The 27,996-nt window shown below is 49.8% G+C and overlaps 1 protein-coding gene across 1 annotated transcript; it reads right to left on the reverse strand.

Annotated features, from left to right (window-relative positions):
- Positions 1-1,897: 1,897 nt before the first annotated feature.
- PRDM14 (PR/SET domain 14) lies at positions 1,898-27,976 on the reverse strand. Its single transcript, XM_039523020.1, has 7 exons — positions 27,092-27,976; positions 16,267-16,357; positions 12,817-12,974; positions 12,208-12,478; positions 10,022-10,224; positions 7,087-7,188; positions 1,898-3,043 (listed from the first exon to the last, which is right to left on the reverse strand). The coding sequence occupies exons 1-7, from the start codon at positions 27,974-27,976 to the stop codon at positions 2,816-2,818; spliced, it is 1,938 nt and encodes a 645-aa protein (XP_039378954.1). The 3' UTR covers positions 1,898-2,815.
- Positions 27,977-27,996: the final 20 nt, after the last annotated feature.

Here is a 27,996-nt window from a genome sequence, read left to right on the forward strand (position 1 = left end):
TCATCAATTCAGCACTTAGGCTCTTAATGTGTCCTTTCTATGCTATCAGCATCTTTGGTAGCAAAATATGTGCAAAATATTCCAAAACAAACAAAACTTTCATCCACTTTCCCCTACACATATATACAATATTTATTGACTAGATTGCCTAATGCTGAACCTAAATATTTCATTTACAATTAAATCATTTTATAAATATTCCTTGCAAGATTTTTATCCATGAAAACCATGAGTGTGCAACAATAAATAGAAATATTAGTGCAAATCAATATATACATATTATTTGGCTAGAGTAATGAAACAAGCAAGCAACATTTTTCTAGCTCTGTGACTAAAAGGGACACGGTCAAGATTTGTAGGCTCAAAATGTGATCCATATTTCTCCATTACTTGTGTGCAAAGTCCATGTAAATCCTTACTGGGCTGGGAAGAGGTTTTTAAACAAAGGTTTCAATTCTCTTTGTTTTTCTTTAAAAAGTAAAAGAAAGAATCGCAGCTTCCCAGTCACAGGTAATCGGTGGGTGAAATTCATACTGGTGCAAAGGGCTACCACAAGGCTGCTGCACCCCCCAGCTTCAGCAGGACATAACTAGTGCATACGCCTTTTGCTGAGCCTCTACACCAGACTGGATTTCACCCTCTGTGTTGAAGAGAGAAAAAGAATTCTGTTAGGACTTTGGATTTCACTTTATGTGGCTGCATAATCTGGATTTTGGACACTCCAAAGTTTGGGATCTTTTTGATCAAGGGTAATTGGTTCCATCTGTTATAAAACAGGCCACTGGTAAAACTCAGATCAGGATCCAGGATACACCTAAGAAGTAGTAAGGGAGCAGATCTCGGGTTTTAGTTTGGGCCCTTCTTTAGTTTCAAGAGGGTTGAAAAGGACTAAAAGAAACACACACACACGGCCAAGATTTTTAAAAATAGGAACCTGAAGTAAATATCCTAAATCCATACTTAGCTGCCTAAATAAGTGGGCTTTTTAACAGCACCCAACAGCTCCCCTGGAGGTCATTTAGAGTTATATAAACAAAGGCTTCAATTTTGCTTAAGAAAAATCAATGATGGATTGAAGAAACCTCAATTTGCAACATCAATAGGAAATGGAGGATCAAGTCTTCAGGTCGTCACTCAGGATGTGGGACTCCCTTTGACTCCAGTGGGAATTTTGCAATCAGAGAGTTTGTGGGAATTGATCCTCAGTGCATATATCTCAAAACTAACAACCTCAAGAACTCCTGCGCCCATCTTATACTTCAGAGCTTATATTTAAACCAATATGCCCTTTGCTGTAACTGAGATAGGGGACTCTGCTAATGTAGCAGAACTGGGTTTTCATAAGCTCTGTTATACCTGAATTACACTAAAAACAACAAACAACCCAAGCATCCAATAGCAGCGCCATAATAATAATGCAGTAAGCACACAAAATGAGAAAGTATAAAAGGATATGGATTTCAGTGTCAGGATCCAAGTGATCCCTATACAGAACAGCACAAGAGGTAAAGGATTTCATAGATGCTACCTGCCTTGACGTGGTCTGATGTAATAGAACATTTCTCTGCCATACAGACAAGGGAAAGTACTGACATAAAAGAACCGCAGCCAGTGTGTGCCTGGCCCTTATGGGTATATCTACACAGCAAAGAAAAATTTGCAGCTGGCCTGTGCCAGATGACTCAGGCTTGCAGGGGTCAGGCTGCAGGGCTGTTTCATTGCTGGTTAGACTTCAAGGCTCAGGCTGGAGCCCAGGCTCTAGGACCCTGCAAGACGAGAGGGTCCCAGAGTTCAGGCTCCAACCTGAAACCAAAACTCTACACAGCAATGACGCGGCCCTGCAGCCTGAGCTCCATGAGCAGGAGCTGGCTGGCACAGCCATGGGTGTCTAGTTGCTGGATAGACATGCCTCACGTGGGTGCACAGAGCAGAAGCTGCATGCAGCCTTCTCCCAGTTATGTGACTGACTCATGCAGGAGCCAGCAGAATTGCATCTGGGAAGCTCAGGGCCTGCCTCCACCCTACTCTCCTAAAGAGATGGAAAGGAGGCAAAACCATAGCTCCATCCCCACCTGCACTGGTCAGCAGAGCTGGGTGGCCACTGTGCTGTAACCCACAACTATTTAGTAGCAAGCAGGCACCCTTTACATGCCTGAGAGCTGCCTTCCTGAAGCAGACTGTCTCCTGCTGCTCCTCCTGGGATATGTGGGCTCCACTCTGCCCCTGCATGAAATGGTCTAGCCCCAACAGGACGTCCCCAGCGTTTTTCTCAGCCAATATGCCACTGAATAAAGGGACTATATGCCCAGAAACACACATGCCCTACTTGAACAGGCAATACACATCAGAGCCAGCTCACACTCAGTCACAAAAATAGACTTGTGCCTTACGTGCGTCAAAATGGCTGGAATGATACACTTCATAAAATAATAACCGGTTAATAGGGGAAAATAAGCTTCAGAACTGGAGCAGAGCCCCAAAAGTAAACATGGACTACATTGCTTTTACAAAACACACCTAGTAACAACACAGCCAAAGGAGTTTCTGTACATCATTCTGGACAGTCCATGGAGACATCACATTGGAAGCACAAAAACGTTCATGGTCACGCTCACATAAAACATTTATCGGAGTGGACACCCCTGTGGAGGCCCCAGCACAAGGCCAAGAGACCACTCAAGCCATCCATGAGGGGATGTAAATGATGCCTAGGCCCTGGGCTCTTCTCCGGCACAAGGGTGAATTTTATCTTCTGAAACGTACACACCAAATACACCCACACAGCTACATGCAGCTCCAAACGCAGGGCTGCTGGCTAAAGAGCGGCATGGAACTTCATATGGAATCGGAATTCCTCCTGCTCCAGGAAGTTCTTGCCACACACGGTGCAAGTGCAGCCTTTGTCCTTGTTGTGTGTGCGCCGCACATGGCTGTCATGGGCCGCATGGGAGGCAAAGGCTTTGCCACAGTGTCTACACTTGAAAGGCTTCTCTCCCGAGTGCTGTCGGATGTGAGTGCGCAGGATGCTGGAGGCTGTGAATGCCTGAAGAGGTGGCCGGCATGGAGGAGGGGAGAAAAGAGTTTAAAAGTGGTTAGACAATTGTCTAGAAAATAATCTCCGAAAGGCTCCACCCCCGCCCAGCACTGAAGACACACATAGGAAGGTTAGCACGATACTGAAGCATTAGTCAATCTGTTCCCCATCAGAAGGGCAACAGAATCTCCATTGCTGGAACAGCCCTTAGATTATTCTGCTCATTCAGAGATGAAGCCATAGAAGCTCAGAGGCTGATTCTTGTGTCCCCTACCCCAGTAAGCATAGGTCAGAACTAACACCACCAAAAGTCAGTGGACTCCTTACACTAGCAAGGGAAGAAAATCCAGCTGGCTGGTTATAATTAAACCATTTCTGACTGGAAGACACCAGCATATATTTTCCATGTGTCAAAGGAGGCTGGGTCAGGTCAATAACATCTTTAATTAGCTGTGTATTTATTAGACACCGGTTTTTTTTACCCTTGTTCCAGTATTTGTTTTCAAGAACCTAACCCACACAAAAGAAATCTAGGTTTTATTTCTGTAAAGGGTCTCATTTAAATTCATAAAAGCAAAGAAATGATTGTGTTATCACTGCTAACGCTACCTTTTTGGTACTCGCATATAACGGATTGGAATTCAGCGCACCAGAACTAAGGGGGCTCATTTTTCTCTCTTTTTTTTCTTAGCCTAATTAATTTTGTTCCTTCTCTACCACCCAACATTCCTTACTCCTTACCTTGAAGGAAACAGCTCCCAACCCTGCTCTCTCTCCCTTACTCACAGAATATGCCTTCAGCATATTTACACATTCTCCCACCTTACTACTATTCTTCATGGAGGTTGGTGGAAAAAGGCCCCACTGCTGTTTTCTGCTCTAATGAGATCTTAGCTGTCCTCCTTAACATATAGCAAATAATGCCTCATGAATCCAAACAGGGCATGTAGACAAGCGACTGACAGCAGGGGAGCACTTCTAACAGACCAGCAGGATCAACTGAACATAAATAACTACCCTTTCACCAACCCACAAGAAAAACATTGGCTATCTCCTCAGGTGCTATAAATTGGTGTAGCTGCATTACCCACAAATCCCTTCTTAACTTAACCACCAACAGCCATTGCTTTCCAAGCAGAGCTGCACCTCTAGATCATTTGATTTGATACTCAGACTGCAAAGGAGCTTGGGGGTATATATTATACAGAGAAATGAGGAAGGGTCTTGTTAAGGAACAGGACTGGGTGTCAGGTAACCTCAATTCTGCATCAGTCTCTGCCAGTCTTCCACTGTCACCTTGAGCAACTTACTGAATTTCTCCATGCCTCTCTTTCCTCATCTGAAGGCTGCAGCTGCACTGGCTGAGCCAGAAAAAGCAAGGTTACTTTGGAACGGTAGCAGTAAGTTAGGGGAGGCAAGAGAAATGATGAGAGTTTAGGAGGAGCAACTAATGTTCTGGAATGGTAGAGAATTAAGAAGAGAGACTTGCACCACCTCAGAAATCTACTGGCAGCTCCCTGGGAGAACTGCATCTTACAGTCTGAGAACTAGTGATCTCTAGGCCATGTCTACACTAGACACCGTCCAGCAGCACAACTGTACCAGTGCAGCAGTAAGATCTCCTATGTAGATGCCAACAGGAGAGAGCTCTCCCATCCCCCAGTGAGCGGTGATACCTATGTCAGCAGGAGAGCATCTCCCGCCAACACAGTGCTGGCCACATCAGTGCTTCTGTCAGTGTAATTTATGTCGCTCGGGGTGTGTTTTTTTCTCACCCCTGAGCAAGATAAGTTATACCAATAAAAGTTGTAGTGTAGACATAGCCCTAGTCTGATCTGGGACTCCTTTTGGGACTGCCAGAGCTCAATGCTGAAAGAAGTCCAACATTACACAGAAAGATCTATTCCCTCACTCTGGTAGAAGCCCTGCCATTTGTACTCATGACCAGCAAGTTAAGGATGAAATTTCACTTCACACAAGAGGTTGGGAGAGTAGAACACAGACAAAACCCACCCCAGGAGTTTCGTTGCTGCAGCAGGAGACAGTCAGACCACTACACCTGTTTGCAACAATTTGTATACAAAAGTAACCTCACATTAAAAGTATATCAAGTATTTCAGCTGAGACATCTGCAAACCATGGGCAGGACAGACTGTCCCTGAGCATCCTGAGTCCTAACAATGTTCATGTAACATTTCAACCCAGACGCAGTTCTGCCCAGAGCAAATCATTTACATGCAGCTGTCCCCATTCCGTGTGGAAGGAGCGATCAGTTGCCTTCACAGCACCATCCTCCCCTTCCCAGATGCCACTGGCAGACGTACCCTGGGTCCAGGGTGTGCTAGAGGAAGGGGTAGGAACCAAGTAGGTTGTGAGGAGGTCAGGGACGGGGAAAAGAGTCGGGGAGAATGTGTAAGGGCTCCTCTCTCCAGTCCCACACAGGTTAGGCAGAAAAGCAATAAAGCCAGACTATATCTTTACCACACAGCTTCTCAGGAGGTCCGCAGAGTTGCTGCTGCCAGAACAGGGTAAGGAATGGGAGGCCGTCAGGAGCAGAGAAACTGCATGTGGAGGGGCCTGACCTCACATAGATCCAGTGGCACTGGAATGCTCTTTATGGTGGGGGTGCTGAAAGCCAGCAAAACTATCCCCAAACTTTTTACCTCGTACCCCCTTACCCCTGACTGTGCCCCCCACCTCCCAAGCTGAGGCCGGGAGCAGGGCCAAGCCTCCAGGAGGAGGGGCAGGGGTAAAGGGGCCGAGGCTGGAGCCACAGCAGAGGGCAAGCACAGGGCCAGCAGCTGGGACCCGGCATGCACAGCTGGGACCCCACATAAAACCTGGGGATGCTGCAGCAGCCCCCACACTCCTACTTCCTGCGCCTACGCATAGATCCCTGAAGATCACCAAATTTCAGTTGCCTATTCCGTGAGAGACAGACCCCACGCACATCCTGATGGAACAATAGGAGAGGAACAGAAATTTCCTCCCTAAAGCTTCCTTCCATGGGTTTTTCCACAAAAATGTATTATCCAAGCTCTGATCAGTAACAACCCTTCCTTCTAGCTGCATCTTTGTCATATCAAGCCATGGAAGGAAGTGGTTAGATTATTAGCAGGAGCAGTATTAGAAGCAGAGGTTTTTAAACAAAGCTACACAACACATGTTTTCTAATTGGCTCTTTCAAAGAACTGCCTGTGTACAGATGCCTCATACAAAACTTTTTCACTTCATGCATCTGACGAAGTGGGCTGTAGCCCATGAAAGCTTATGCCCAAATAAATTTAGTCTCTAAGCTGCCACAAGGACTCCTCGTTGTTTTTGCTGGTACAAACTTACACAGCTATCACTCTGAAACCTTAATCATGTGAGTAATTTTTACTCACATATAGCCCCACTGACTTCAATGTCGGTATTATTCATATGAATAAGAGTTGCAGGATTAGGCCTGGGGAGCAGACCAAGTTTATCTTACTCATCAAGCAGTGCTAATAAGCTCAAGTACTACTTGATTCTGAAGGGGAGCCAGTAAGGACCCATGAAGTGGTTCAAACCATACGTTTCTATCTAGGTATCTACCATAGTATCTCAGCCCCTCACAAGCACTGATAGATTTAATCCTCATACCTCCCTCCTATGAGGTAAGGACCTATTACTAACTCCATTTTGCAGATGGACAACTGAGGCACAAGGTAGATGGATGGTCTTGCCCAAGGTCAAACAGGGAATCTGTAGTTAAAGGGGGAACTAAACCTGAGTCCCAGTCCAGAGCCTGAGCCAGAGAACCATCCTTCCCACATCACTTCCACTTTCTTTTTTAAAAACAGTTCTCATTAAGTAAACAAAGTCATAATTTTAGCCAATTTGTGGATTCTTTTCTTTGGGTGGTTTGAAAAACCTATAAAAAGAGGCTCATAGTACCTGAAGTAGAAAAAATAATTAAAAAGAACTACAAAGAAAAGCACCCGGTCAAACTGTGCTATACTGAAAATCTACAGGTAAGCTATGGGAGAAAGCAAGCTCTTAAGAGGATTTGATTTTTTTTCCTTTACCTTGTTACAGTACACACATTTGTAGGGACGCTCTCCAGAGTGCACCCTCATGTGTTTGTTCAGGCTGGAGGACTGTGAAAAACTCTTCCCACATACTGAGCACTAGAGGGAAAACAAAGTTAACACAAACACACAATAGCGAAGGATTTCCTGTCGGAACACAAGCCAATAACTGTTGAAAATTATACAGAGATGTCTATGTGATGCATAGATACACACACACACAAATCTAATACAACTAATTTAACTCATAAGAGGCAAAATGTTTTAATGTATATTTATTAGAGCTGGTCAAAAACAAATGTAAAAGCATAGGCAATTTCCAAGTTGGTTCCACTTGCTGTGTTTTTGGTAAGTGAAAATTTTTCTGCCACCATTTCAATAATGGTAATGGGGTAATAAATATTGTCATTAAAAAAATCCAAAAATATATTTTTAAATTTTCATTTTTGAAAAAAGACCATTTTGATATATTTAAAAAAAAATGTCATTATACTATCCAGCTCAGTTCTAAGAGCATTCAGTCTTCAGAATTCCCACCCACATAGTTAAACTGAAAGATCACTGCCCTCCTTTTAACAAAATAAGTAATAATCTGAATAACGTGGTGCATATTCTGTAGCTGCCTGTGATAGAATAGAGCCCAACTCAAAGCTTATTGAAGTGTATTGAAAAACTGGCATGGACTTCAACATGAATTGTAATTTTCAGTTATGATCTGCATGAGTGAAATTCTTATCCATAATATTAAATAAACTCAGCCAGGACTGGTGATGAATAGAGTAATTTTTAAAAATAAATTAGAAATTTTAAACAATATATGGTTTCAGTATATACCCTTTCCATTAAAAACATGCTCTGACTTAATTGAATGTAAAGTCTATGCACAATGGATTCTTCATTCTGCTGATTTGGCTTGCAATATTTTTTCTTCTGCATGCAATTCACATTAAATGTCTAAACAGAAATGTCTTTCTTTCTGTTTAGACATTTAATGTGAATTGCATGCAGAAGAAAAATGCATAAGAAAGAAAGAAAGACATAACATTCTAAAACTCTTATTTAATAAACTCACATTTTAATCTAAATCCCTATTTCTAAATCAGTGTGATACTATTTCTGTACTGTTATTACATTGAAATATTGCTGATCTAGCTATAGCAACCTTCACTGGGAAGTTCACTTTATTTCAGGAGGAACTATGAAATAGTCAGGATGATATTTCAGCTCATATGAAAGTAAGGTTGTTGAAATATTACATACTCTGTTGTGTCACATCAAAATTCAGGTGGTTATCCTGACTGAGCAGTTATGAAAATTCCTTGTTTTTATATTGCCAATACATCTGAGAGAAGCCTATGCCCAGAGAAGGGTCTTTGGTGGAGACTAGCCAAATACCACAACATACATTTGCTCCCATAACAGAATATTCTAGATATTTAGATTTAAACCTTTGCCACCTTCCTGTTTAAAGTATCTAGCTGAAATGAGGAGAAAGCAGAGTCCCAAAGCTACAGCTAGAGTCTCACTGGATACAAACACGCAGAAATCACGGGAAGCCCCTGAGTCAGGAAGTGTAATTGTCTGTGATGATACAGATCGGTGCTAGGATTCGTCCTCTTAAAGGAGGATGGACTGTTTCCTGGTAGGATCATCTCTGTAATCCTCCGTGCTGCTTGCTCTCAGCCTCCAAACAGACAAATCATTAACCGTATGATCTATCCCGTGACAACAGTTCACACAACCACGCCGACGTTTAGATTAATGGAGGAAGGAAAGTGAGCTGGCGGACACTCGCGCTAACTTGAGCCCTCAGACTTTGCTAACTGGGACAAATATAATCGGCAAGAGAAAAACGCTCAGCCTCATAGAGAGCCCCCTGAACTCCTGCTTTGCCTTTGCGTGCCTGCGGCTTTCGGGGCAGCCGGGGCTGCAGCCTCCTCGCTGCCGGCGGAACTGTCCTTGCCCGATTGTGTTAATTCAGAGCGGCTGGTGCCAGCTCAAACTTTAACTCCCTGCTGCTCAAGAGGGGTGGTTGTAGTGGAACAGAGCTGGGAATTCACAGAGAAAAGCAGTAAAACAGCCTACAAACCATGGTAACCCTTAAAGGGCTACGTGGTTCTCACACACACACCCCTACCTCTTCCTCATAACAGGGTGGATGCTATTCAAAGTGGGTGGGGTGTCAGTCGTCCTGAGGGCGGCAGTAAACATAGAGCCGCCCCTGCGCTTGTCTCACTAGGAAGGCACTAAGGGTGACCAGGTAGCAAGGGTGAAAAATCGGGACAGGGGATGGGGGGTAATGGGCACCTATATAAGAAAAAGCCCCAAATATCAGGACTGTCCCTATAAAATCAGGACATCTGGTCACCCTACAAGGCACTGACTTTGCTTTCAAATCTTGTCCATTTCAAACTACCCCAGCATTGGGTGAGTTCACCTTGTAATGGGAGCCCTGCGGAAAGCTGCAGGTACTTTCATGGTGTGATATGAATTGTACTAGCAGGTGATATGCTTTCAAGGTGTACATGTTCTTTAAATATCAGAGGGGTAGCCGTGTTAGTCTGGATCTGTAAAAGCAGCAAAGAGTCCTGTGGCACCCCATAGACTAACAGAAGTATTGGAGCATGAGCTTTCATAGGTGAATGGCATCCGGATGGCATCCGACGAAGTGGGTATTCACCCACGAAAGCTCATGCTCCAATATGTCTGTTAGTCTATAAGGTGCCACAGGACTCTTTGCTGCTTGTACATGTTCTTTAAATGTCAGCATTAAAGCATCCTAGAGGGATTGTAATTTACAACTGTCATTTGGGATTGAGGGGTCTAGGACAATTCCTTGGGTTTGCTCCTAGATTTCATACAGGAACCATCGCCCAGAGTGTGAGAGGAAAAATTGGAGAGAGGAACAACCCAAACCAGATGCAATCCTTACCTTGTGAGGTCTGTGTTTCTCATGGACATGCAGAATATGGATCCTCAGTCTGTCTCTCTTTTCAAAGGATCGGTTGCAAAGATGGCAAGGAAATTTTCTGTCTCCTTGATCTACGCAGCGAGTGTATTTCAGATGTTTGTCTCTGTAGTATTTGTAGGCAAATACCTTGCCACATCTCTCGCATTTGTAACTCTCCCCAGATTCTGTGCAACACAAGGGAAAGTACCATCACTTAAATACTTCAAGGTAAATAGCTGTCAGTTTCAAATGTCATTGTCTTTCTGAGCTGGAACCCAACCAAGGAGAATTGTAGCTTTAGAATTGCAATAATTGTAAACAAGAATTACAACATAGAAAAATACAAGGGAGTTTACAAACTAGACTGAAGTCTGCTAAGCACCTTCCTGGATTTCCTTTTTGTGTTCTTACATTTTACCAGATTTACAAGAGTGTGGCGCAAATATTTCTTGAATGAAATCCTGGCCCCATTGAAATCACTGGGCGTTTGCCATTGACTTCACTGAGGTCAGGCTTTCACCCCCTTCTGTCTCTTTCCTCTAAACGGAGATCTCCATTTCCTGTCTGAATGCACCCCCCGAAGTAAAACAACTACTGCACATGAATATCTGACAAAGCAAACCTGATTTTTGCAACATAAAACAACCCCCCCACACACACACACACATCCATGATAAATCATTGGTTTGGTTCTATACTTATTAATATTGGTACTGGTAATGTGTGTTTCATTTTCCACTTAAAAATCAATTTGCATATGTTGCTTGAAGTTTTAAAAGTAATGTCAATTATGTACTACACAAGTGTGTGTTTTTGTTTTAGACTCAAAGTTTCTACTGTATTTTAAACAGATTCTAACAATTTCCTTGGCTTCCTCCGTATGACAAAAGTATTTCTATATCAATTCCTCCCATGGTTACAAATCGAAAATAGTATTCTTGAGTCAAGCCTTAAAATGAAATCCTCTGTCAGGGTTAAACAATGACAGAGGATGACAATTACTAGATACTCAGGGGTCCACAGAATCACTTTGTTTTGTTATTGCTGCAGTCAGCTGAACCATTCTTCAGTGAGTCTGTCTGCCTGATACATTCATATAGTATCACTCTAACATATGTATACATATGAATGCAACATGTTTTCTACAGAATACAGTGTTGCTACCTAAAACTGATGTCTTTTATTTATTCGCTTTGGAATCCTGTCTTCCCCACAAGACAGCGTCTTCTCTGACACCACATCTTTCCTGGCACCATCTGATTACTGTGTAAACCGTCTGCCCCCTTTATGAAGAATGTGAATGTGAAAATTACATCTGAAGATCAAAACGGTATGAAAAAGTGTGTGGGCAAGTGAGTCACAATGTTTAAATATAAATCTGATTCAAGGTCCTCTTTTGCCGATTATAGCCAATGGGGGCCACTGATTTTAAACAGATCAAGAACGGGACCATATTCTTCAACCACGAGTTACTTTAGTTTCCAAGTTCTTTGCGGGCAGAAATCACCATTTGTAGAACACTTGGATTTTATGTGCTAAATTACATCTTTTGTTCACAATACAAATAAGACTGCAACCCCGAAGTAAATGGCGTGAAGTCTGGGGAGCTGGCTGTCGGGTTTTCATCCCTGTTTTGCGATCTCAGTCGGTTGCAAATGTCTTCAAACAGAGAAGTTTTGCGCAGAACCCTTGGGTACCCTGGTCATAAATATTCAGCTTCCTCAGCCCCTCCGGGGAATTTCTGCCTCAGGATTTTAAGATTTGAACAAATAAGTAAAGGAATGGAAGGATGGATCCTTTTCCTTGACTTGTAATTGTCTTTAATCTAATGGTGCTATTTAAACTAAATCGTGTAGAAAGTTTCCGCCCTGAATTGGAAGCAGAACTTGTCACCCCCTGAAAAGGTTGGAAAAGACTTAATTTATTGACCGGAGACTGAAATTCATGTAAAATAAATGGAAATAGGCAATAGCGATTCTTACACAAATGGAATCTGCAACTCACTTTAAATGGTTTTGTTCTAAGCAAACGCGAAACGAAACATTCAGAACACAAGCAGCTCTGTGATTATAATCACAACGAAATAATCACTGGCATTGATAAAGAACCGACAGGTCCTCGGACAAATGGTAACAACCCTTTCCACGGGGCCCTGTGCAGGCACTGACCTTCTGGCTGTTGCTGGGGTCCCTTTCCTTCCGTCGCCCCTTTCAGACTGATGGGGATGCCCAGGAACTGCAGATAACAGTCTCCATACCACACCAGCAGCTCCTGGTTGGGTAAGATTTCTTTGCAGCTTTCGTAAAATATTTGGCCTTGGCACTGAATAGCTGTCATATTCTGCTCCTCTGGGAACCGGGCGCAGTTTACTAAGGACATCCAGTTTCCAGAGGCTCCTTTCCCATCTATAAAATGGCTCAAGCGACCATCTTCGAAAATCTGGATAAAACATGGGGAAAGAAACCTGTCAGGTTTCCTAGCACTTCGGGTGTTAGAAACCTTCCCCCGTATAACCCGTTTGTACATAATTTACATGGATCCCTGCACGAATAAAGCCGATATATGGGCAATGAAACATGTCCTTGCTCTTTGAGATTCCTCATTCAAGTCAACGGAAAGGTTACAGTGGGGCTGGATCAAGGCTTTGATTATTTTCTTTCCATATGTTTCTGCAGGTGTTGAGGACAAAGCCACCACCCCAAGTAGCAAGGCATCAAAGAGCCTTTTTCGGTGCCATGGCCGCGCCAGTGTGATGTCCTAGGGGTGCGCCCATCTACCTCCCACATCAAGGAATTGTCATCGTAAATCTTGATCTCGCTGGTGTTGACCACTTTGCCCTGGAAAGGGCCGAAGCGGACGCCCCTGGGGATGAGGTGGGTGCAGAACACCCCCAGCTGCAGAACTTCCCCGTGCAGCGTCTGCAGCACCGACAAACCTGGAGGGCGAGAGGAAAAGAGAAATACGGGCGGTCTGATCAGGAGCTCAGCGAGCGCGTCCTGATGCACCTGAGCCCTGCGGTCCCACCTACCTTCGGGTAACTGGAGGGACTCTCTGTCCAGCAGCGGAGCGGGAGACTCGGCATCTCCTGCGAACAGAACAGGACCCCCTGGTTAGCCCAGGCGGGCCGGTTGTCCCAGCCCCACATTGCACGGGACAGCTGCGGGCAGTGATGGGGGAGCCCAGTCCGGCGAGCGGAACGGTGTTTGCAGGGCCGTGCCTTACCCGGGGAGCTGTGACCCTGCCCGCGGGGCTGGGCTCCGGGCTCCCAGGAGGCGATTCCCCGGGAGCTCGGGCTTGGGTCCATGCAAAGGGCCGAGCAGCGTGCGGGGTGGACTCGGGGCCCATAGGGACGCGCTCCCCCGAGGTGACTGGCACCTTACCCGGGCTGGCAGCCGGACACCGCGGCCCCGCGGCAGCGTGCGCAGCGCCGCGCACCGCCCCGTACAGCACGGCGCGCAGATCCTCCTGGCTGAAGCGGTAGGGGCTGCAGGGCTCCGCCTGGGCGCTGGGCCGGCTGGCGGTCGCCGCTCCGCCCTTCCTGGCAGGGCCGGGGAAGAGCTCGCCCGCCCGGCTGGGCAGTTCCGGGGGGGCCGCCGGCCCGGAGAAGGGCCAGAGGGGCCGCTCGCCCTGCAGCGCCGAGGGCCGGCTCAGAAAGGCCGGGATCGCGGCGAAGCCGAAGGGGGCCAGAGGCGGGGAGGTGGCGAGCAGCCTCCCCAGGGACTCGAGGGGGTGGAAGAGGTCGGGAGGGCGCCCCAGCGCCTCCCGGTACTGGGCGGGGGGCAGGGGAGGCGGGTAATAGGCGGCGATGTCCCCCGGGCTGGTCCGGAGGGTCTGTCCCGCGTAAGCCCGGTCTTTGGAGGCAGGATCCGCGGCTAGGAACAGGGCCATGGCTGCAGCCGCAGGCGAGAGGAGGGAACCTGTGGGGAAGGGGAGACACCACGTTACACGGAGCGGCCCCGCTGCTGCAGCAGCCGCGCTCTGCCTAGGGGAGAAGAAGCCACTTTATCACCGGGGCCTCCGGCTCCTTCCTACACGGGGGCACGTGGCTGCTGCTAGGCCGCCCCGTCTGCGGAGCAAGGGAAATGCCCGGCGCCTGCGGCCCGGCTGCTCGAAGTGCTTCTCCTCTGCCCCTCCGAGCCTGCCCGGGCGCCTCTCCCCGCCAGCCAGCCGGGCAACTACCGCGCGGGCCGCCCTGGCCGAATCCACCTGCCCAACAGCCGCGGGGAGCCCGGTGGGGCAGAGGCCAAGGGAAGAAAGGAGGAGGGGAGAGGCGAGAAGGCGGCGTCCTGCTCAGGGATGGCCCCGATCTCCCTGAGCCTGATCTCTGCACTGGGGGTGACCCCGGAGTGACACCGCCCAGGGCACGGAACAGCCGCCTTTCCTCGCGGTTCCAGCCCAGCCCCGCTGGCTCTGCCGCACCGAGAGCAACCAGCCCTGGCCACCGGCCCGCGTACCCCCTGCGGCTCTTCAGCCAGATCAAGGATACGAACGGGGGGCGGGAGCTGGGAAAGGGGGATCTGTGGGGAAGAGCGGCCGGCTTGGCAGGTAAATCTGCGCTCAGGTCGCAAACGCCACCAGGAACCGTGCCAGGCTGGGGCTCCTCCATACACAGCGCGCCAGCCCCCAGGGAAGGGGATCGGGCTTCCCACCCGGATTGGGAAGCGCTGCAGAGAGCCCGGGGCCAGAGCAGCCCCTGCGGGGCTAGGGAGCTGCTCCAACGAGAGCTGACAGGGATTCCCCCCCCCCCCCAGCTCTAGTGCATGTCCCGCTCGAGGGCCCAGAGCAGGTAGTTTGTAACCGGGCTACAGACCCCTGACCCTCTGCACAGGCAGAAGCGAGGCCCAGCCGGCAGGGGAAGGGGTGGGGGGAGGGAACCTCCTTCTCCCAGGGCTTTATTTTAATAGACAGATAACAAGTTAACAATGGCTGAAGGATGAAGCCCCGGCAGCGCCGATGAATCTGACCTAACGGGCAGGATCAATGGGGCAATAAGGGAAACAAACCGGGGTCATGACACATGAATTAAAGAACACGGGGTCGGGGGAGAGGTCACCGGCAATGGACCCGCGCTCCACCCAGGCAGAAGAGATCGAGTCCGCCCCCCACTTCCCCCTTTGATTTAGGGCTTCCTAGCGCCGCCGCCCTTGGACATATCCACGGCAGCGCCTTAAACAACCCCGCAGCTGCAGCAAACATCTGGAGCGCCCGAGCCCTCAGCCGGCGGGGGGCGGGGGCAGTAGCTGTAGGAAGCCCGTGGATGCGTTTGCAAAACAGATGCTACTTACACAGTTGGGTCACCTCGGTTGTCTCTCTAGTCCAAGGGTCCAGTATGGTCCCGATTCGCCCCTTGTTAGCCGGCGAGCGGTGGCTGCCCTAGCTGGGCCGTGGGGCTCTGTCTTGCGCGGTGGTATCCATCGGAGCAGCCGCCTTCGGTTGGGCACTAGAGGCTGGGTCTGCTTGTAGGCAGTTCAAGGCAGATGGTGTTAAAGGACACGGTGGGGGACCCATCTCCTCCCCCCACCCCCACCTCAGCCCAGCCCCAGCTATTGGCCAAAGATCAGCTCATCTCCTTAGTGCCACTGGGGAGCAGCTCACTTTAACACACCTGCCTGCGGGAGAAAGCCACAGCCCGAGCGGGGGGGGAGACAGACAGTCTGTCATCTTCCCGAAAGAGCAGCACACACCTCCGCAGAGCTCCCCGACACGTGGGTTCGCTGAAGGTTTAGGAGGTGACGGGGCTGAGGGTTATTTACAGATTCTGCAGGGGGAAAGGCAAAAAGTCACAGCGGAACGATGTCAGGCCGGGCCTGGCCAAGAGCCCCAGGAATACAAGCGGGTAAGAATAACGGATCCCCCAGGCAGACCCATTTTCAGATGGATTTTGGTTTGGGTTTATATATATATATTTTGTCCACCCAGTGCAAAGCAGAAAACCCAACCCCAGCCCCTCATGCTAAGACTAGAGTTTCATCGGAATGACTGTAGCGCAGGAGCCTGGCGCATTTTGGTTTTGCTCCCGGCGGCGCTGGTCCGGGGAGAATTGTTCGGGTGCGTGTCGCTCTCCCCCTGTAAGTCACCGCTTGTTATTTACTATTAGGTTATTTCATACATAGCGAATGTGCAACGGCTCTTAACGGGGGGAAATGGCAGAGTCTCTGCCTCGAACGACCATCTACATCCTCGCCCGCCTGTTAACCCCTCGATGTTAGCTAGGGCAGGAAACTTACCTTGAAGTCCCATCAGCGGAAAGGGCTGAACCCGGCAAAGGTGGCTAATGGGGACAGTCAGGAAAAGCACCGAGCCCGGCCAGCCCCCGCGCTAACAGACAGGTGTAAGCTCAGTTCGCACTGGGCTCTGTCTTGTCTGGATCTAACCCGAGGGAGGGTCAGTGTAACCTAGGGTGACCAGATGTCCCGATTGTACAGGGACAGTCCTGATTCTTTGGGGCTTTGTCTTATATAGGCGCCTATTACCCCCCACCCCCCTGCCCTGCTTTTTCACACTTGCTGTCTGGTCACCCTAATGTAACCGTGGTTCTCTCCCTAACCACACAACCCCGTTGGTAATTAGCCTGAGGCGGGCTGCCTCTTCTGCCTTGCCCGGAGCTGGCAGGGAGGGGAAACCTTGCAGTTGACAAGGAATCGACCTAGTACTGGAACAGGGGCCGGGCACAAACAGCAGGGCAGGCTCTGAACCCGCTCTCTGCAGGTGCAGCCCCCGGGCGCTGGCTGGGGGCTTTGGCTGAAGGCTAGTGGCTTTTCCCGAGGCGCTGCTGCGGACTGAGCGATCCCGCCCAGGGGAACGTGGCTGAGTTTGGACTAAACCGGCCTGGGCGGGAGTGGGTCCCGTTGGCCAGCTTCGATCGCCCCCCTCGGCTCCAGGCCAGGCCCAGCTGAGAAGGCGGCTGCTGCAGAGGCGTGTCCCCCTCGCGCACTTTGCTGGGTTCCGCTGAGCCCGGGCAGCTCAGTGGCAGGACATCACCACCGCGCATGGACCGGGATCTTGCCTCTCGGGACTACTCAAGCCGAGATCCCGCTCCAGTCCGGATTCGCACCCGGCCAGCACAGGCCACAAAAGCTGGCCTGTGCCGGTTCCGCCAGCGGGACAGCACTTTGCCCATTGAAGCAGCAAAGAATCCTGTGGCACCTTACAGACTAACAGACGTTTTGCAGCATGAGCTTTCGTGGGTGAATACCCACTTCTTCGGCTGCAAGTGAAACTTTGCCCATTGTCATTCAGGGGCCTGCGGGGTAGGAGGCTGCGGAGAGGAGGCGGCTAGAAGTCAAGGCCAGGGCCAGGGCCCTTTTCTTGCTGTAAGGGGGTGACGGGTTTCTTATTCTCTCTCACTAACTGTACACAGAGCACGAGCCAGATCGCAGAACAACTCCTGCCAGGACAGAGATCTGCCTCAGGCATCAATACACCCCTAGGGCCAGAGCCCTGCTTCTCTAGGGAGATCCCGAGGAGGATTTACACCTATACATTCCTGAGGCAGCTTTAGCTAGAGCCGTGGCTAACAGCTTCCCCATCATATAATGGACGCACATGTAACATTGATGTAGAACATGAAAAGCAAAAATCTGTAGCTACAGCTGCTGAAGAAAAAATCAGCAAGCCTGGAGTTAAGGTGGAAGAAATCAATTCCTAAGTAACACAAACACTATAAATACTAGAAATCCAGAGTTAAAGATCATCTACAATCTTTACAAATCACCACCTCTTTCATCAAGAGCATTTCCATCACACCTAAGAAATCAAAACAGCCTTAGTTCTGACTCCAAGAAATATAAATTCAGCTTCCCAGCCTCTATCATTCAATAGTTTATAGGCTTAGAGCACAGTTAGGCCATTTCTGAAGATTTCTACATTCTCAACTGTTATACTCTTTCACATTTGATGTTGATATATACACACGTGTTCGCAGTGCAAGGTAGAATTTTACCAAAGGAGTGAGGGATTTATCAGAATCACAATATATGCCTGTTACTACACAAAATAATTGCTGAAACAGCAAGAAACATTTTAGAATGGTCTTCATAACTACAAGTCTGATTTCCGCCTGCTTCATGAACTTTAAAATCTGAAATAGAAAGTTATATTTCCATCTACATAACTACAAAATACTGCATTAATCTGGAATAGGCACCATGGGAGACTAGTAGGGGAACAATATATCTGACATGGAAACTTCCTAATCAGATCTTAAAGTACAATATTATGAGAACTAGAAAACTATATATACATGGTTCGTGCTATTACTGAAAAAGTGCGTACTTTCTCATTTTTACTATATAATTATAAAATACATCAGTTGGAATATAAATATTGTACTTACATTTCATTGTATATAGAGCAGTGTAAATAAGTCATTGTCTGTATGAAATTTTAGTTTGTACTGACTTCACTAGGGCTTTTTATGTAGCTTGTAGTAAAACTAGCCATATCTAGATGAGCTGATGTACCCCCGGAAGACCTCTGCGTACCCCCAGGGGTATGCGTACCCCTGATTGAGAATCACTGAGCTAGACCATCAGAAAGATCTGGACAGGCCTAGTTAGGGTCAAGTTTCACCCCATGTTAGGACTTGTCTACACATAGTTTTTGTTCCCCGCTATCTACATTGCTTTAGATACTGGGATTGTTCAAGCAGTTACAACCCCCTTGTGTCGGGTGACCATATTTCCCAAAGGGAAACCCCACATGAGGCTGGGGTTGCAATCATTTCAACTCCCATGGTCTGCATATGATGTGGTTTCCTTTTAGAATGGACTAGGGGTGGGAAAGTTAATGCCTCATTTAGCAGGGGTCCTGCCCAGTGCTATGCCAAAAACAAAGCATTGTTATTGGGCAAGAAAACAAGGTGCTGCCCAAGCCGGGATGTCTAGACTGGCCTTGGCTTGGAGGGACGTTAGCCCGGCCCCCAGCAAGAGCCACTCTCGCAGTTTCTCTTATTCACAAATCAAAGTGATCAGTTACCCTGGCCTTGATTTGCTCAGCGACTGATCAGTGACTGTGTGCATCCAGATTCCAATTACCCAAGTTGCTCTTAGCCATAATACAGGGTTCAAGACCGTTACAGGTAGACACTGCACATACCAAGTGCCTATTTTGGAGGAGACAATGCTTCATTTCCAGGGGAATCAACTGATACACACTACGTGACCAAAGTGAGGCCCGAGTCAGAGTTAATGCTACCACATTGTCATTGGTAAGGCTATGATTTAGTCACGGAGGTCATGGCAGTCACACATTCTGTGGCTTTACCGGACCTCCGTGACTTCTATGGCTTTGGGCTGGCTGGAATCAGGACCCTGCAGCCCCAGACCAACGGCCTCCCAGGCTTGGCGGGGGCTGCGCACCCCCCTCACGGCTTCCCAGGGCCATGTTGGGGGCTGCAGTTGAGGCCATGCTCCTATGCTGCAGCTGCGGCCAGCTCCGGAGCAGGGGCTGTGCGCCCTCCATGGCTGTGCCCCCATTGTGGCTGCTGGAGCCAGGGCTGTTCCCCTGCCATGGCAGAGGGTTTGGCCTGTGAATACCCCCCCTCCCCACATGGATACCATTCCTCCCCCAACCTAGCCCTGCCTCCCCCCCCCCCAGTTATTTTTAGTAAAGTCACTGACTCTGTGAATGTTTGTTTATTGCCCATGGCCTGTCCATGACTTTACTAAAAATAACTGAGATAAAATCCTAGCCTTCATCATTGGTCCCCAGTGCTCAGGTATTGCAACACAAACTGAGGGCTTGTCTACAAGGGAACACTAAGACCATGTCTACATTATGGGCACTAGTACAGAGGCACAGCTACAGCACTGCGGCTGTAGCACCATAGTGTAGACGTTTCCTATGAGGGAAGGGTTTTTTCCATTGCTGTAGGCCAGGGGTCAGCAACCTATGGCACGTGTGCCAAAGACAGCACGCAAGCCAATTTTTAGTGGCACACTGCTGCCTTCTGGAATCCCAGCAGGAAGCAGCGTGCCATTAAAAATCCTGCCCAGCCTGGCCCGGCCTGCTCGTCTCCGCTCTCTGCCCCCCTCCCCCACCGCGGGGGCAGGGGCCAAGGGGTAGAGGGCAGAAGCTTGGTCCTGCCGGCTCCCCTGCCTCTTCCCATAGTGTGCTGGGTTCCTGCCCCTCCTCCGCCTCTCCGTCCCTCCCTCCCTGCTGGCTGATCAGCTGATGGCCCTTGCGAGGGAGGGGGTCGGGAAGGAGCAGAGTCAGCATGTTCACTGCTCCCGGCAGAGGCAGAGAAGCAGCAGGGTCAGGGCCTTGGGAAGGGGCGGGGTGGGTGGAACAGGGGTATACCCCTTCCAGCCCTCTGCCCTGACCCCCCCCCTCACACAGACCCAGCCCTCTGCCCTGAGCCCCACAGCCCTGCACTCACCCCCAGGCCTGTGCTCTGAGCCCCGCACACCCGAGGCCCCTGCCCTGAGCCCCGCACACACCCCAGCCCCTGCCCTGAGCCCTGTACCCCCCTCATACACACCCAGCCCTCTGCTTAACTCCTTCACCCCCTCCCGACCCCAGCCCTGACTTTGGCACCCCACATACCCAGCCCTCCCACATCCCCACCCCAAGCACCAAATGAGAGCTCCTGCACCCCCCCCATTCCCACCTGCACCCCTCACACCAAATGGGAGCTGCCCAGGGAAGTGCCCCCACACCCAAACCTCCTGCCCCAAACCTGGGCTCCCTCCCTTATTCTAGCTCCTGGCCAGACCCTTCACCCCCAGCCCTGTGCTCAGTGCACCCCCACCCTCAACTCAGGGCAGAGAGAGGAAGAGAATGGGCCAGAACCAAGGAGAAGGTAGGTACCCACTGTATGTGGGCAGGGCTGGGATCCCAAATCGGCAGCAGGCTGAGTGGGTCCAGCCAGTGGGATCCCGGCTGGCAGAAACAGGCAGATGGAACCTCTGAGCGACAGTGGGCTGAGCTGCTCAGCCCACTGCCGGTCTGGGGTCCCAGCTGCCGGCCCCGCACAGCCCGGTTTAGTTATATAATATATAGACTTATAGAAAGAGACCTTCTAAAAACATTAAAATGTATTATCGGCACGCGAAACCTTAAATTAAAGTGAATAAATGAAGACTCAGCACACCACTTCTGAAAGGTTGCCGACCCCTGCTGTAGGCAATCTCTCTCTCTGAGTGGTGACAGCCAGATAAATGGAAGAATTCTTCTCTTGACTAGCTGCATCCACACCAGAGGTTATGATGGCTTAACTACGGCACTCAGACATGAATTTTTCACACCCGAGTGCCATACTTCCGTTGGCCTAACTTTTAAGTGTAGACCAGGCCTCAGGACAGTTAAGCTGCATTTACTACAGGTGTGAATGGAAAGTGCCTTAGTTAAAGTGCATTAAACCCCTGTGTGGACACGATCATTCAGAAGTTAAGTGACCTTTAGTTCGTTTTATCATCATCCATGTGAATTAGATTGTCCACCTGGAGCTTTATTTGTGCTAGCGTAGCACTTTGGAGCTCAGCCCTGGATCAGGACTCCATTGTGTTAGGTGCTGTACAAACAGAATAAGAAACAGCCCATGGGCAAAAGGGCTTGAAATTTAAGTTTTAACTAATACACTTCAAATTCACACCTTTAGTTAATTCAGCTTCCTTAATTTTCCAAGAAGAAGTAATGACATCCACAGTTCAGAGGGCCTGGCAATACAGGGCTTTTCCTCTAAACGGGTTTGCAGCAATATCATGTTCCTCCAATATAACAGTTTTGGGCCATTATTCAGCATTTTCATTATTATTCACCACATAAAAAAAATCATAACTTCCTATAGAAACCAGGAGAGCAGAACTGACTAATGATTTCTTTGGAGCCAGGTGAAGGCATTCACAGAAGGTTGAGAGGTATTCAGAGTACTGAGGCCTTTACACAGGCAGAGGTTTGTGTCTACAGTAAACATATTCAGACAGTTTAAAAAACCAACAACTCATCTCTGAAGAGACTAGAATGGCCTATTATGTAAGTGTGTATTTAGGCCATTGCTTTAAAAGGGGCCCTATGCACAGTAACATTCCTTCTGGTATTATTCATTCAACGCCTCCATTTACTAGGTGCCACTGGCTTCCTCGCAAATGCTGATATAAGCAGGATTTGAGAGCAATCACCACCTTCCAGGAGATGCTCAGTCTCTTTCCAGTGAAATCATTGGGAATTTTCCCACTGAATTAAATGGAAACAGAATAGGGCCCTTAGCCCCTGCTCCTGACAATACTTAAGCATGTAAGTAGACTTTATTTGTGTGTGTCTCCACCGTGTTCAATTAGGCTACTTTGTGTGTAAAGTAGGCACATATGTAGCCTGGGACCCTGGACTATGTGCTGTCTGGGGCAGGAACTAATCTTATCTAAGGGCCCCGTCTTACACCATTTGCTCATCAGAGCCGCATAGACTGAAGGTGACATTGTATAAACGTTACTTGAATTCAAAATAGTGCCAGTAACAGTATCCAGTTGTAAACATGAAATATCTAAATAATTTGATTTTAAAATATTTGCCCAGTTATTTGTTTTTTTTTATTTACACCAGGTTTTTTATGTGCAAATTCAAATATGCACCTCAGATTAGTATTTTTATACCAGCTAAATTGGTCTGCAAAATATTTGCATATAAGCAATTAGAAAGCTTTTCCTTTTTAACTTTAGAGAGTTTGTCTCATGGGACCCAACCATAAAAATTTTACTTGAGTAGTTTCTCTTTGTTCGAGTCACCTCATTGATTTCAGAGGGACTAGAGCTGGTCAACATTTTTCAATTAATTTTTTTGCAGGAAAAATTGGCCTTTTTAGGAAGAAAAATGTTTTATAAATTATTTTAAAATCTTTTAAAAAAATCGGACTCTTTTTATTGAAAATGTTATCAACTCTATTACTGAAACGGCTACTGAAATATGTCCTTTACCAAAAAAACATTTTTTGTCTCTAGTGTGCAGATGAAACACAGTCCAGACACGGGTTGTAGCTAATGTAGACCATTTTATTCAGAATGTTGTTCACAAAACACACACCCCGCTCAGTGACATACACATTACTTTGGCTCTTGCCTTTGGGTGGAGCTGGCTTCACAAGAATGATCACCACCCACCCACAACAGATACCCAACTATCCAGTCCTGCCTTCTAGATTCCCTTCTTGTTGGGCTGCTCCCCTCTTTGTCCAGCAGGGAGCATGTCAGGAATAATGCTACTTTGCACTTCTATACCACCTGCCATGTAGGAAGCTCAGGCCGGGTCTACACCTAAAAATGAGATGAGCCTAGCTACATCACTCAAGGCTGTGAAAAATGTTGCACCAAGCACCATAGTAGATTGTCTGAACTGCCAATACAGACCACGGCTAGGTTGATGGAAGGATTCTTTCACCTATCTAGCTAAATTAACTGCATTGATGGATGTAGGAAGTGTCTACAGTACAGCGCTATGGTGGCATAGCTGCAGCACTGTAGCGGTGGCTCTGTAGCGTAGACATGGCCTCAGAGCACCTTACAAACAACAGTAAATTAAGTTTCACAGTATCTCATAAGGCAGGGAAATATATATTGTTATTCTCATTTTATAGGTGGGGAAACTGAGACACAGAGGGTTCGTGACTACAGCACACTCGACAGTTGTGACAGAGTTCGGAATAGAATCCAGACCCTCTCTCCTCATTGTGCTTTGCCCACAAGACCATTCCTCCATTTGGGCAAAGGGTGTAGCTTAGACGAGAAGCAGCTACCCTGAATGAACTAGAAGCAAATAGTCACAGCAGTAATGCATTGTATGCGGAATTGCTTTAGGAGTCCAGCTCATTACAACCTCTAGGGACGTTTCTACGATAAAAGACGGTTACTCACCTGTAGTAACTGGTGTTCTTCGAGATGTGTTGCTCCTATCCATTCCATGTAGGTGTGCGCGCCGCGCGTGCACGGCTCTTCGGAACATTTTTAGCCTAGCAACTCCGGCGGGCCGGCTGGCGCCCCCTGGAGTGGCGCCGCCATGGCGGCGTATATATACCCCAGCCGGCCCGTCCGCTCCTCAGTTCCTTCTTGCCGGCTATTCCGACAGTGGGGAAGGAGGGCGGGTTTGGAATGGATAGGAGCAACACATCTCGAAGAACACCAGTTACTACAGGTGAGTAACCGTCTTTTCTTCTTCGAGTGATTGCTCCTATCCATTCCATGTAGGTGATTCCCAAGCCTTACCTAGGCGGTGGGGTCGGAATGAGACGTGGCGGAGTGTAATACCGCAGAGCCGAAGGCTGCGTCGTCTCTAGACTGCTGCACCAACGCGTAGTGGGAAGCGAAGGTATGGACTGAAGACCAGGTGGCCGCTCTACAGATGTCCTGGATGGGGACATGAGCCAGGAAAGCGGCCGATGAGGCATGTGCCCTCGTGGAGTGGGCAGTGAGTCGGCACGGGGGAACGCGAGCGAGCTCGTAACACGTTCTGATGCAGGACGTCACCCAGGAGGAAATCCGCTGTGAGGAGACTGGCTCGCCTTTCATGCGGTCAGCTATCGCCACAAAGAGCTGGGACGAACGCCGAAAGGGCTTCGTGCGGTCGATGTAGAACGCGAGCGCTCGGCGGACGTCGAGGGTATGTAGCTGCTGTTCCCGAGGTGAGGCATGCGGCTTTGGGAAGAAGACCGGGAGGAAGATCTCCTGGTTGAGATGGAAGGGCGAAACCACCTTGGGGAGGAAGGCCGGGTGTGGGCGAAGCTGCACCTTGTCCCTGTGAAAAACGGTATATGGGGGGCCCGCCGTCAGGGCGCGGAGCTCTGAGACCCGTCTGGCGGACGTGATCGCCACGAGGAAGGCCGTCTTACAGGTAAGATGGAGGAGAGAGCAAGTAAGGGGCTCGAAGGGTGGGCCCATGAGCTGGGCGAGGACCAGGTTAAGATCCCATGTCGGAGCAGGAGGCCGCACCTGCGGGTATAGACGGTCTAACCCCTTAAGGAATCGTGACACCATCGGGTTGGAGAAGATCGAGCGACCTCCTATAGCTGGTCGAAATGCTGACAGCGCTGCGAGGTGCACTCTGAGGGACGAGATGGCAAGACCTTGACCTTTGAGGTACCAAAGGTAGTCGAGGACAGTCTGAATGGGGGCCGAGAAAGGGTTGATATCTCCCTGGTCGCACCAGAGAGCAAAGCGCTTCCACTTGGCGAGGTAAGTAGTTCGCGTTGAAGGTTTTCTGCTTTCGAGCAGCACTTGCTGCACCGCTGCGGAGCAATGTCTCTCTGCGTCGGTCAACCACTCAGGAACCAAGCTGTGAGATGCAGCGATTGCAGGTTCGGGTGACGAAGCCTGCCGAGGTCCTGGGTTATGAGGTCCGGCCACAGCGGGAGGGGAATGGGTTCCCGAGCCGACAACTCGAGCAGCAGGGTATACCAATGCTGTCTCGGCCAGGCCGGAGCGACGAGTATGATGCGGGCTCTGTCTCTCCGGATCTTGAGCAACACTCGGTGGACGAGCGGAAACGGAGGAAACGCGTAGAGAAGAGGCTCCGTCCATGACCGGAGAAACGCATCTGAGAGGGATCCTGGAGCTTGGCCTTGGAAGGAGCAGAACCTGTGGCATTTGCGGTTGGTCCGGGAAGCAAAGAGGTCTATCTGGGGAAAGCCCCACCTCTGGAAGATGGAATAAGCCACATCTGGGCGAAGGGACCACTCGTGAGAGGCGAAGGACCTGCTGAGGCGGTCGGCCAACGTGTTCTGCGCTCCCGGCAGAAAAAACGCTTCGAGGCGAATCGAATGGGCTACACAGAAATCCCAGAGGAGCAACGCCTCGTTGCAAAGAGGAGAGGACCGCGCTCCGCCCTGCCTGTTGACATAAAACATGGCTGTGGTGTTGTCCGTGTAGACCGCTACACAGCGGTTCTGCAGGTGAGCCCGAAAGGCGAGACAAGCTAAGCGGATTGCTCTCAGCTCTCGGACGTTGATATGGAGGGAGAGTTCCTGGGGTGACCAGAGACCCTGGGTGTGTTGGTCTCCTACGTGAGCCCCCCAGCCGAGCGCCGAGGCGTCCGTCGTCAGGGTGATTGATGGGCGAGGCGGGCGGAACGGAACTCCCTCGCAGACCGTTTCTGAGTCCAGCCACCAGGTGAGACTCTGGAGAGCGGGTTCTGCCACCGTCACTACCATGTCTAGGGGATCGCGATGAGGGCGGTACACCGACGCCAGCCACATTTGGAACGGGCGAAGTCGGAGTCTGGCGTGCGCAGTCACGAATGTGGACGCTGCCATGTGACCGAGGAGGCGGAGGCACGATCGCACCGTTGTTGTCGGAAAAGCCTGCAGTGCCCGAATGAGGGAGGCCAACGTCTCGTGCCGAGTGCGAGGTAGGCACGCTCTGGCCAGATTGGAGTCTAGGACCGCTCCTATGAACTCCACTCTTTGTGCTGGAACTAGGAGGGACTTCTCGGTGTTGACAAGGAGGCCGAGAGACCGGAACAGATGTAGAATCTCGGTTACTTGATTCGCCACCAGTGCTTGGGAGCGGCCCCGAATCAGCCAGTCGTCGAGATATGGGTAGACGTGGATGCGGCGACGGCGGAGGGCTGCGGCGACGACCGCCATGCACTTGGTGAATACCCTCGGCGCGGTGGAGAGGCCGAAGGGGAGCACTGCGAACTGGTAATGAGCTCCGTTGACCAGGAAGCGCAGGAAGCGTCTGTGGGGGGGGTAGATTGCCACATGAAAGTAGGCATCCCTCATGTCGAGGGCAGCAAACCAGTCTCCAGGATCCAGGGAAGGGATAATGGACCCCAAGGTCACCATCCGAAACTTGAGCTTGCACAGGTATCTGTTGAGCTCGCGGAGGTCTAAGATGGGACGAAGGCCTCCTTTCGCCTTGGGGATGAGGAAGTATCTGGAATAGAATCCCCTGCCTCGTCTGCTGGGAGGCACCTCCTCGATGGCACCCACGCTCAACAGAGACTGGACCTCCTGCAAGAGGACTTGCTCGTGAGAGGGGTCCCTGAGGAGGGACAGGGAGGGGGCGAAATGAACTGTAGGCGGTAGCCGTACTGGACCGTGCTGAGGACCCAGCTGTCTGAAGTTACAGATGACCACGCCGGAAGGAAGCGGGAAAGGCGATCGGAAAACAGAAGGGGTGGATCCTGATCGGAGAGAGGTGAGCGGCCCTCGGGCGTCCCGTCAAAGGCGACTTTGGGCCCTGAGGGCCTTGGGCGATCCTGGCTTTGGTTCCGCCGTCCGCCCGATGGTCTGCGGCGGAAGGGGGCCGAGCGCCGATTGTTAGGCGGGCGAGGTCTGTTGTATTGGAAGGGGCGATAAGGTTGCTGTCGGAAAGGACGCCTTTGGGTGGCCGGCGTATGCATCCCTAATGTGCGGATCGCCACTCTGCCGTCTTTCAGGGTTTGAATGCGGGTATCAGTCTTTTCTGAAAATAGACCCTGCGTCTCAAAAGGAAGGTCCTGGAGCGTGTACTGGACCTCCGGCGGCAGAGTAGAGGACTGGAGCCATGCAATGCGTCTCATGGTTACCCCTGACGCTATGGTCCTGGCCCCCGAGTCCGCTGCGTCTACCGCTGCCTTAATTAAGGTACGGGAAGCCAGCTTTCCTTCCTCCAGCAGTGCCGAGAACTCCCGGCGGGAATCCTGCGGGGTAAGCTCTGCGAATTTGGCTAGGCAGCCCAAGATGTTGAATGTATATCTGGAGAGCAAAGCCATTTGGTTGGCGATACGAAGTTGGAGGCCGCCCGCTGAGTAAATTTTGCGGCCTAACAGGTCCATGCGCTTGGACTCCTTCGCTTTTGGCGCTGCAGCGGGCTGGCCGTGTCGCTCCCGGTCATTGACAGATTGGACAACTAGAGAGTCCGGAGCCGGGTGAACATACAGGTATTCGTAGCCCCTCGGGGGGACCGAGTACTTTCTCGACTCCGCGCGCTGTAGGCGGGACGGAGGAGGGGGACTGCCAGATAGCGGCATTGTTTTTCTGTATTGTTCGG

The sequence above is a fragment of the Mauremys reevesii genome, linkage group 2 (assembly GCF_016161935.1).
Source record: "Mauremys reevesii isolate NIE-2019 linkage group 2, ASM1616193v1, whole genome shotgun sequence".
NCBI lineage: Eukaryota > Metazoa > Chordata > Testudines > Geoemydidae > Mauremys > Mauremys reevesii.

Coding starts and splice junctions, on each gene's coding strand:
- PRDM14 (XM_039523020.1), bottom strand. CDS start 27,976: ATGCCGCTATCTGGCAGTCCCCCTCCTCCGTCCCGCCTACAGCGCGCG. Junction 10,225..12,207: donor ACCCCAGCAACAGCCAGAAG/GTCAGTGCCTGC, acceptor TGTGTTGCACAG/AATCTGGGGAGAGTTACAAA. Junction 3,044..7,086: donor AATGTGTGTACTGTAACAAG/GTAAAGGAAAAA, acceptor CCACCTCTTCAG/GCATTCACAGCCTCCAGCAT.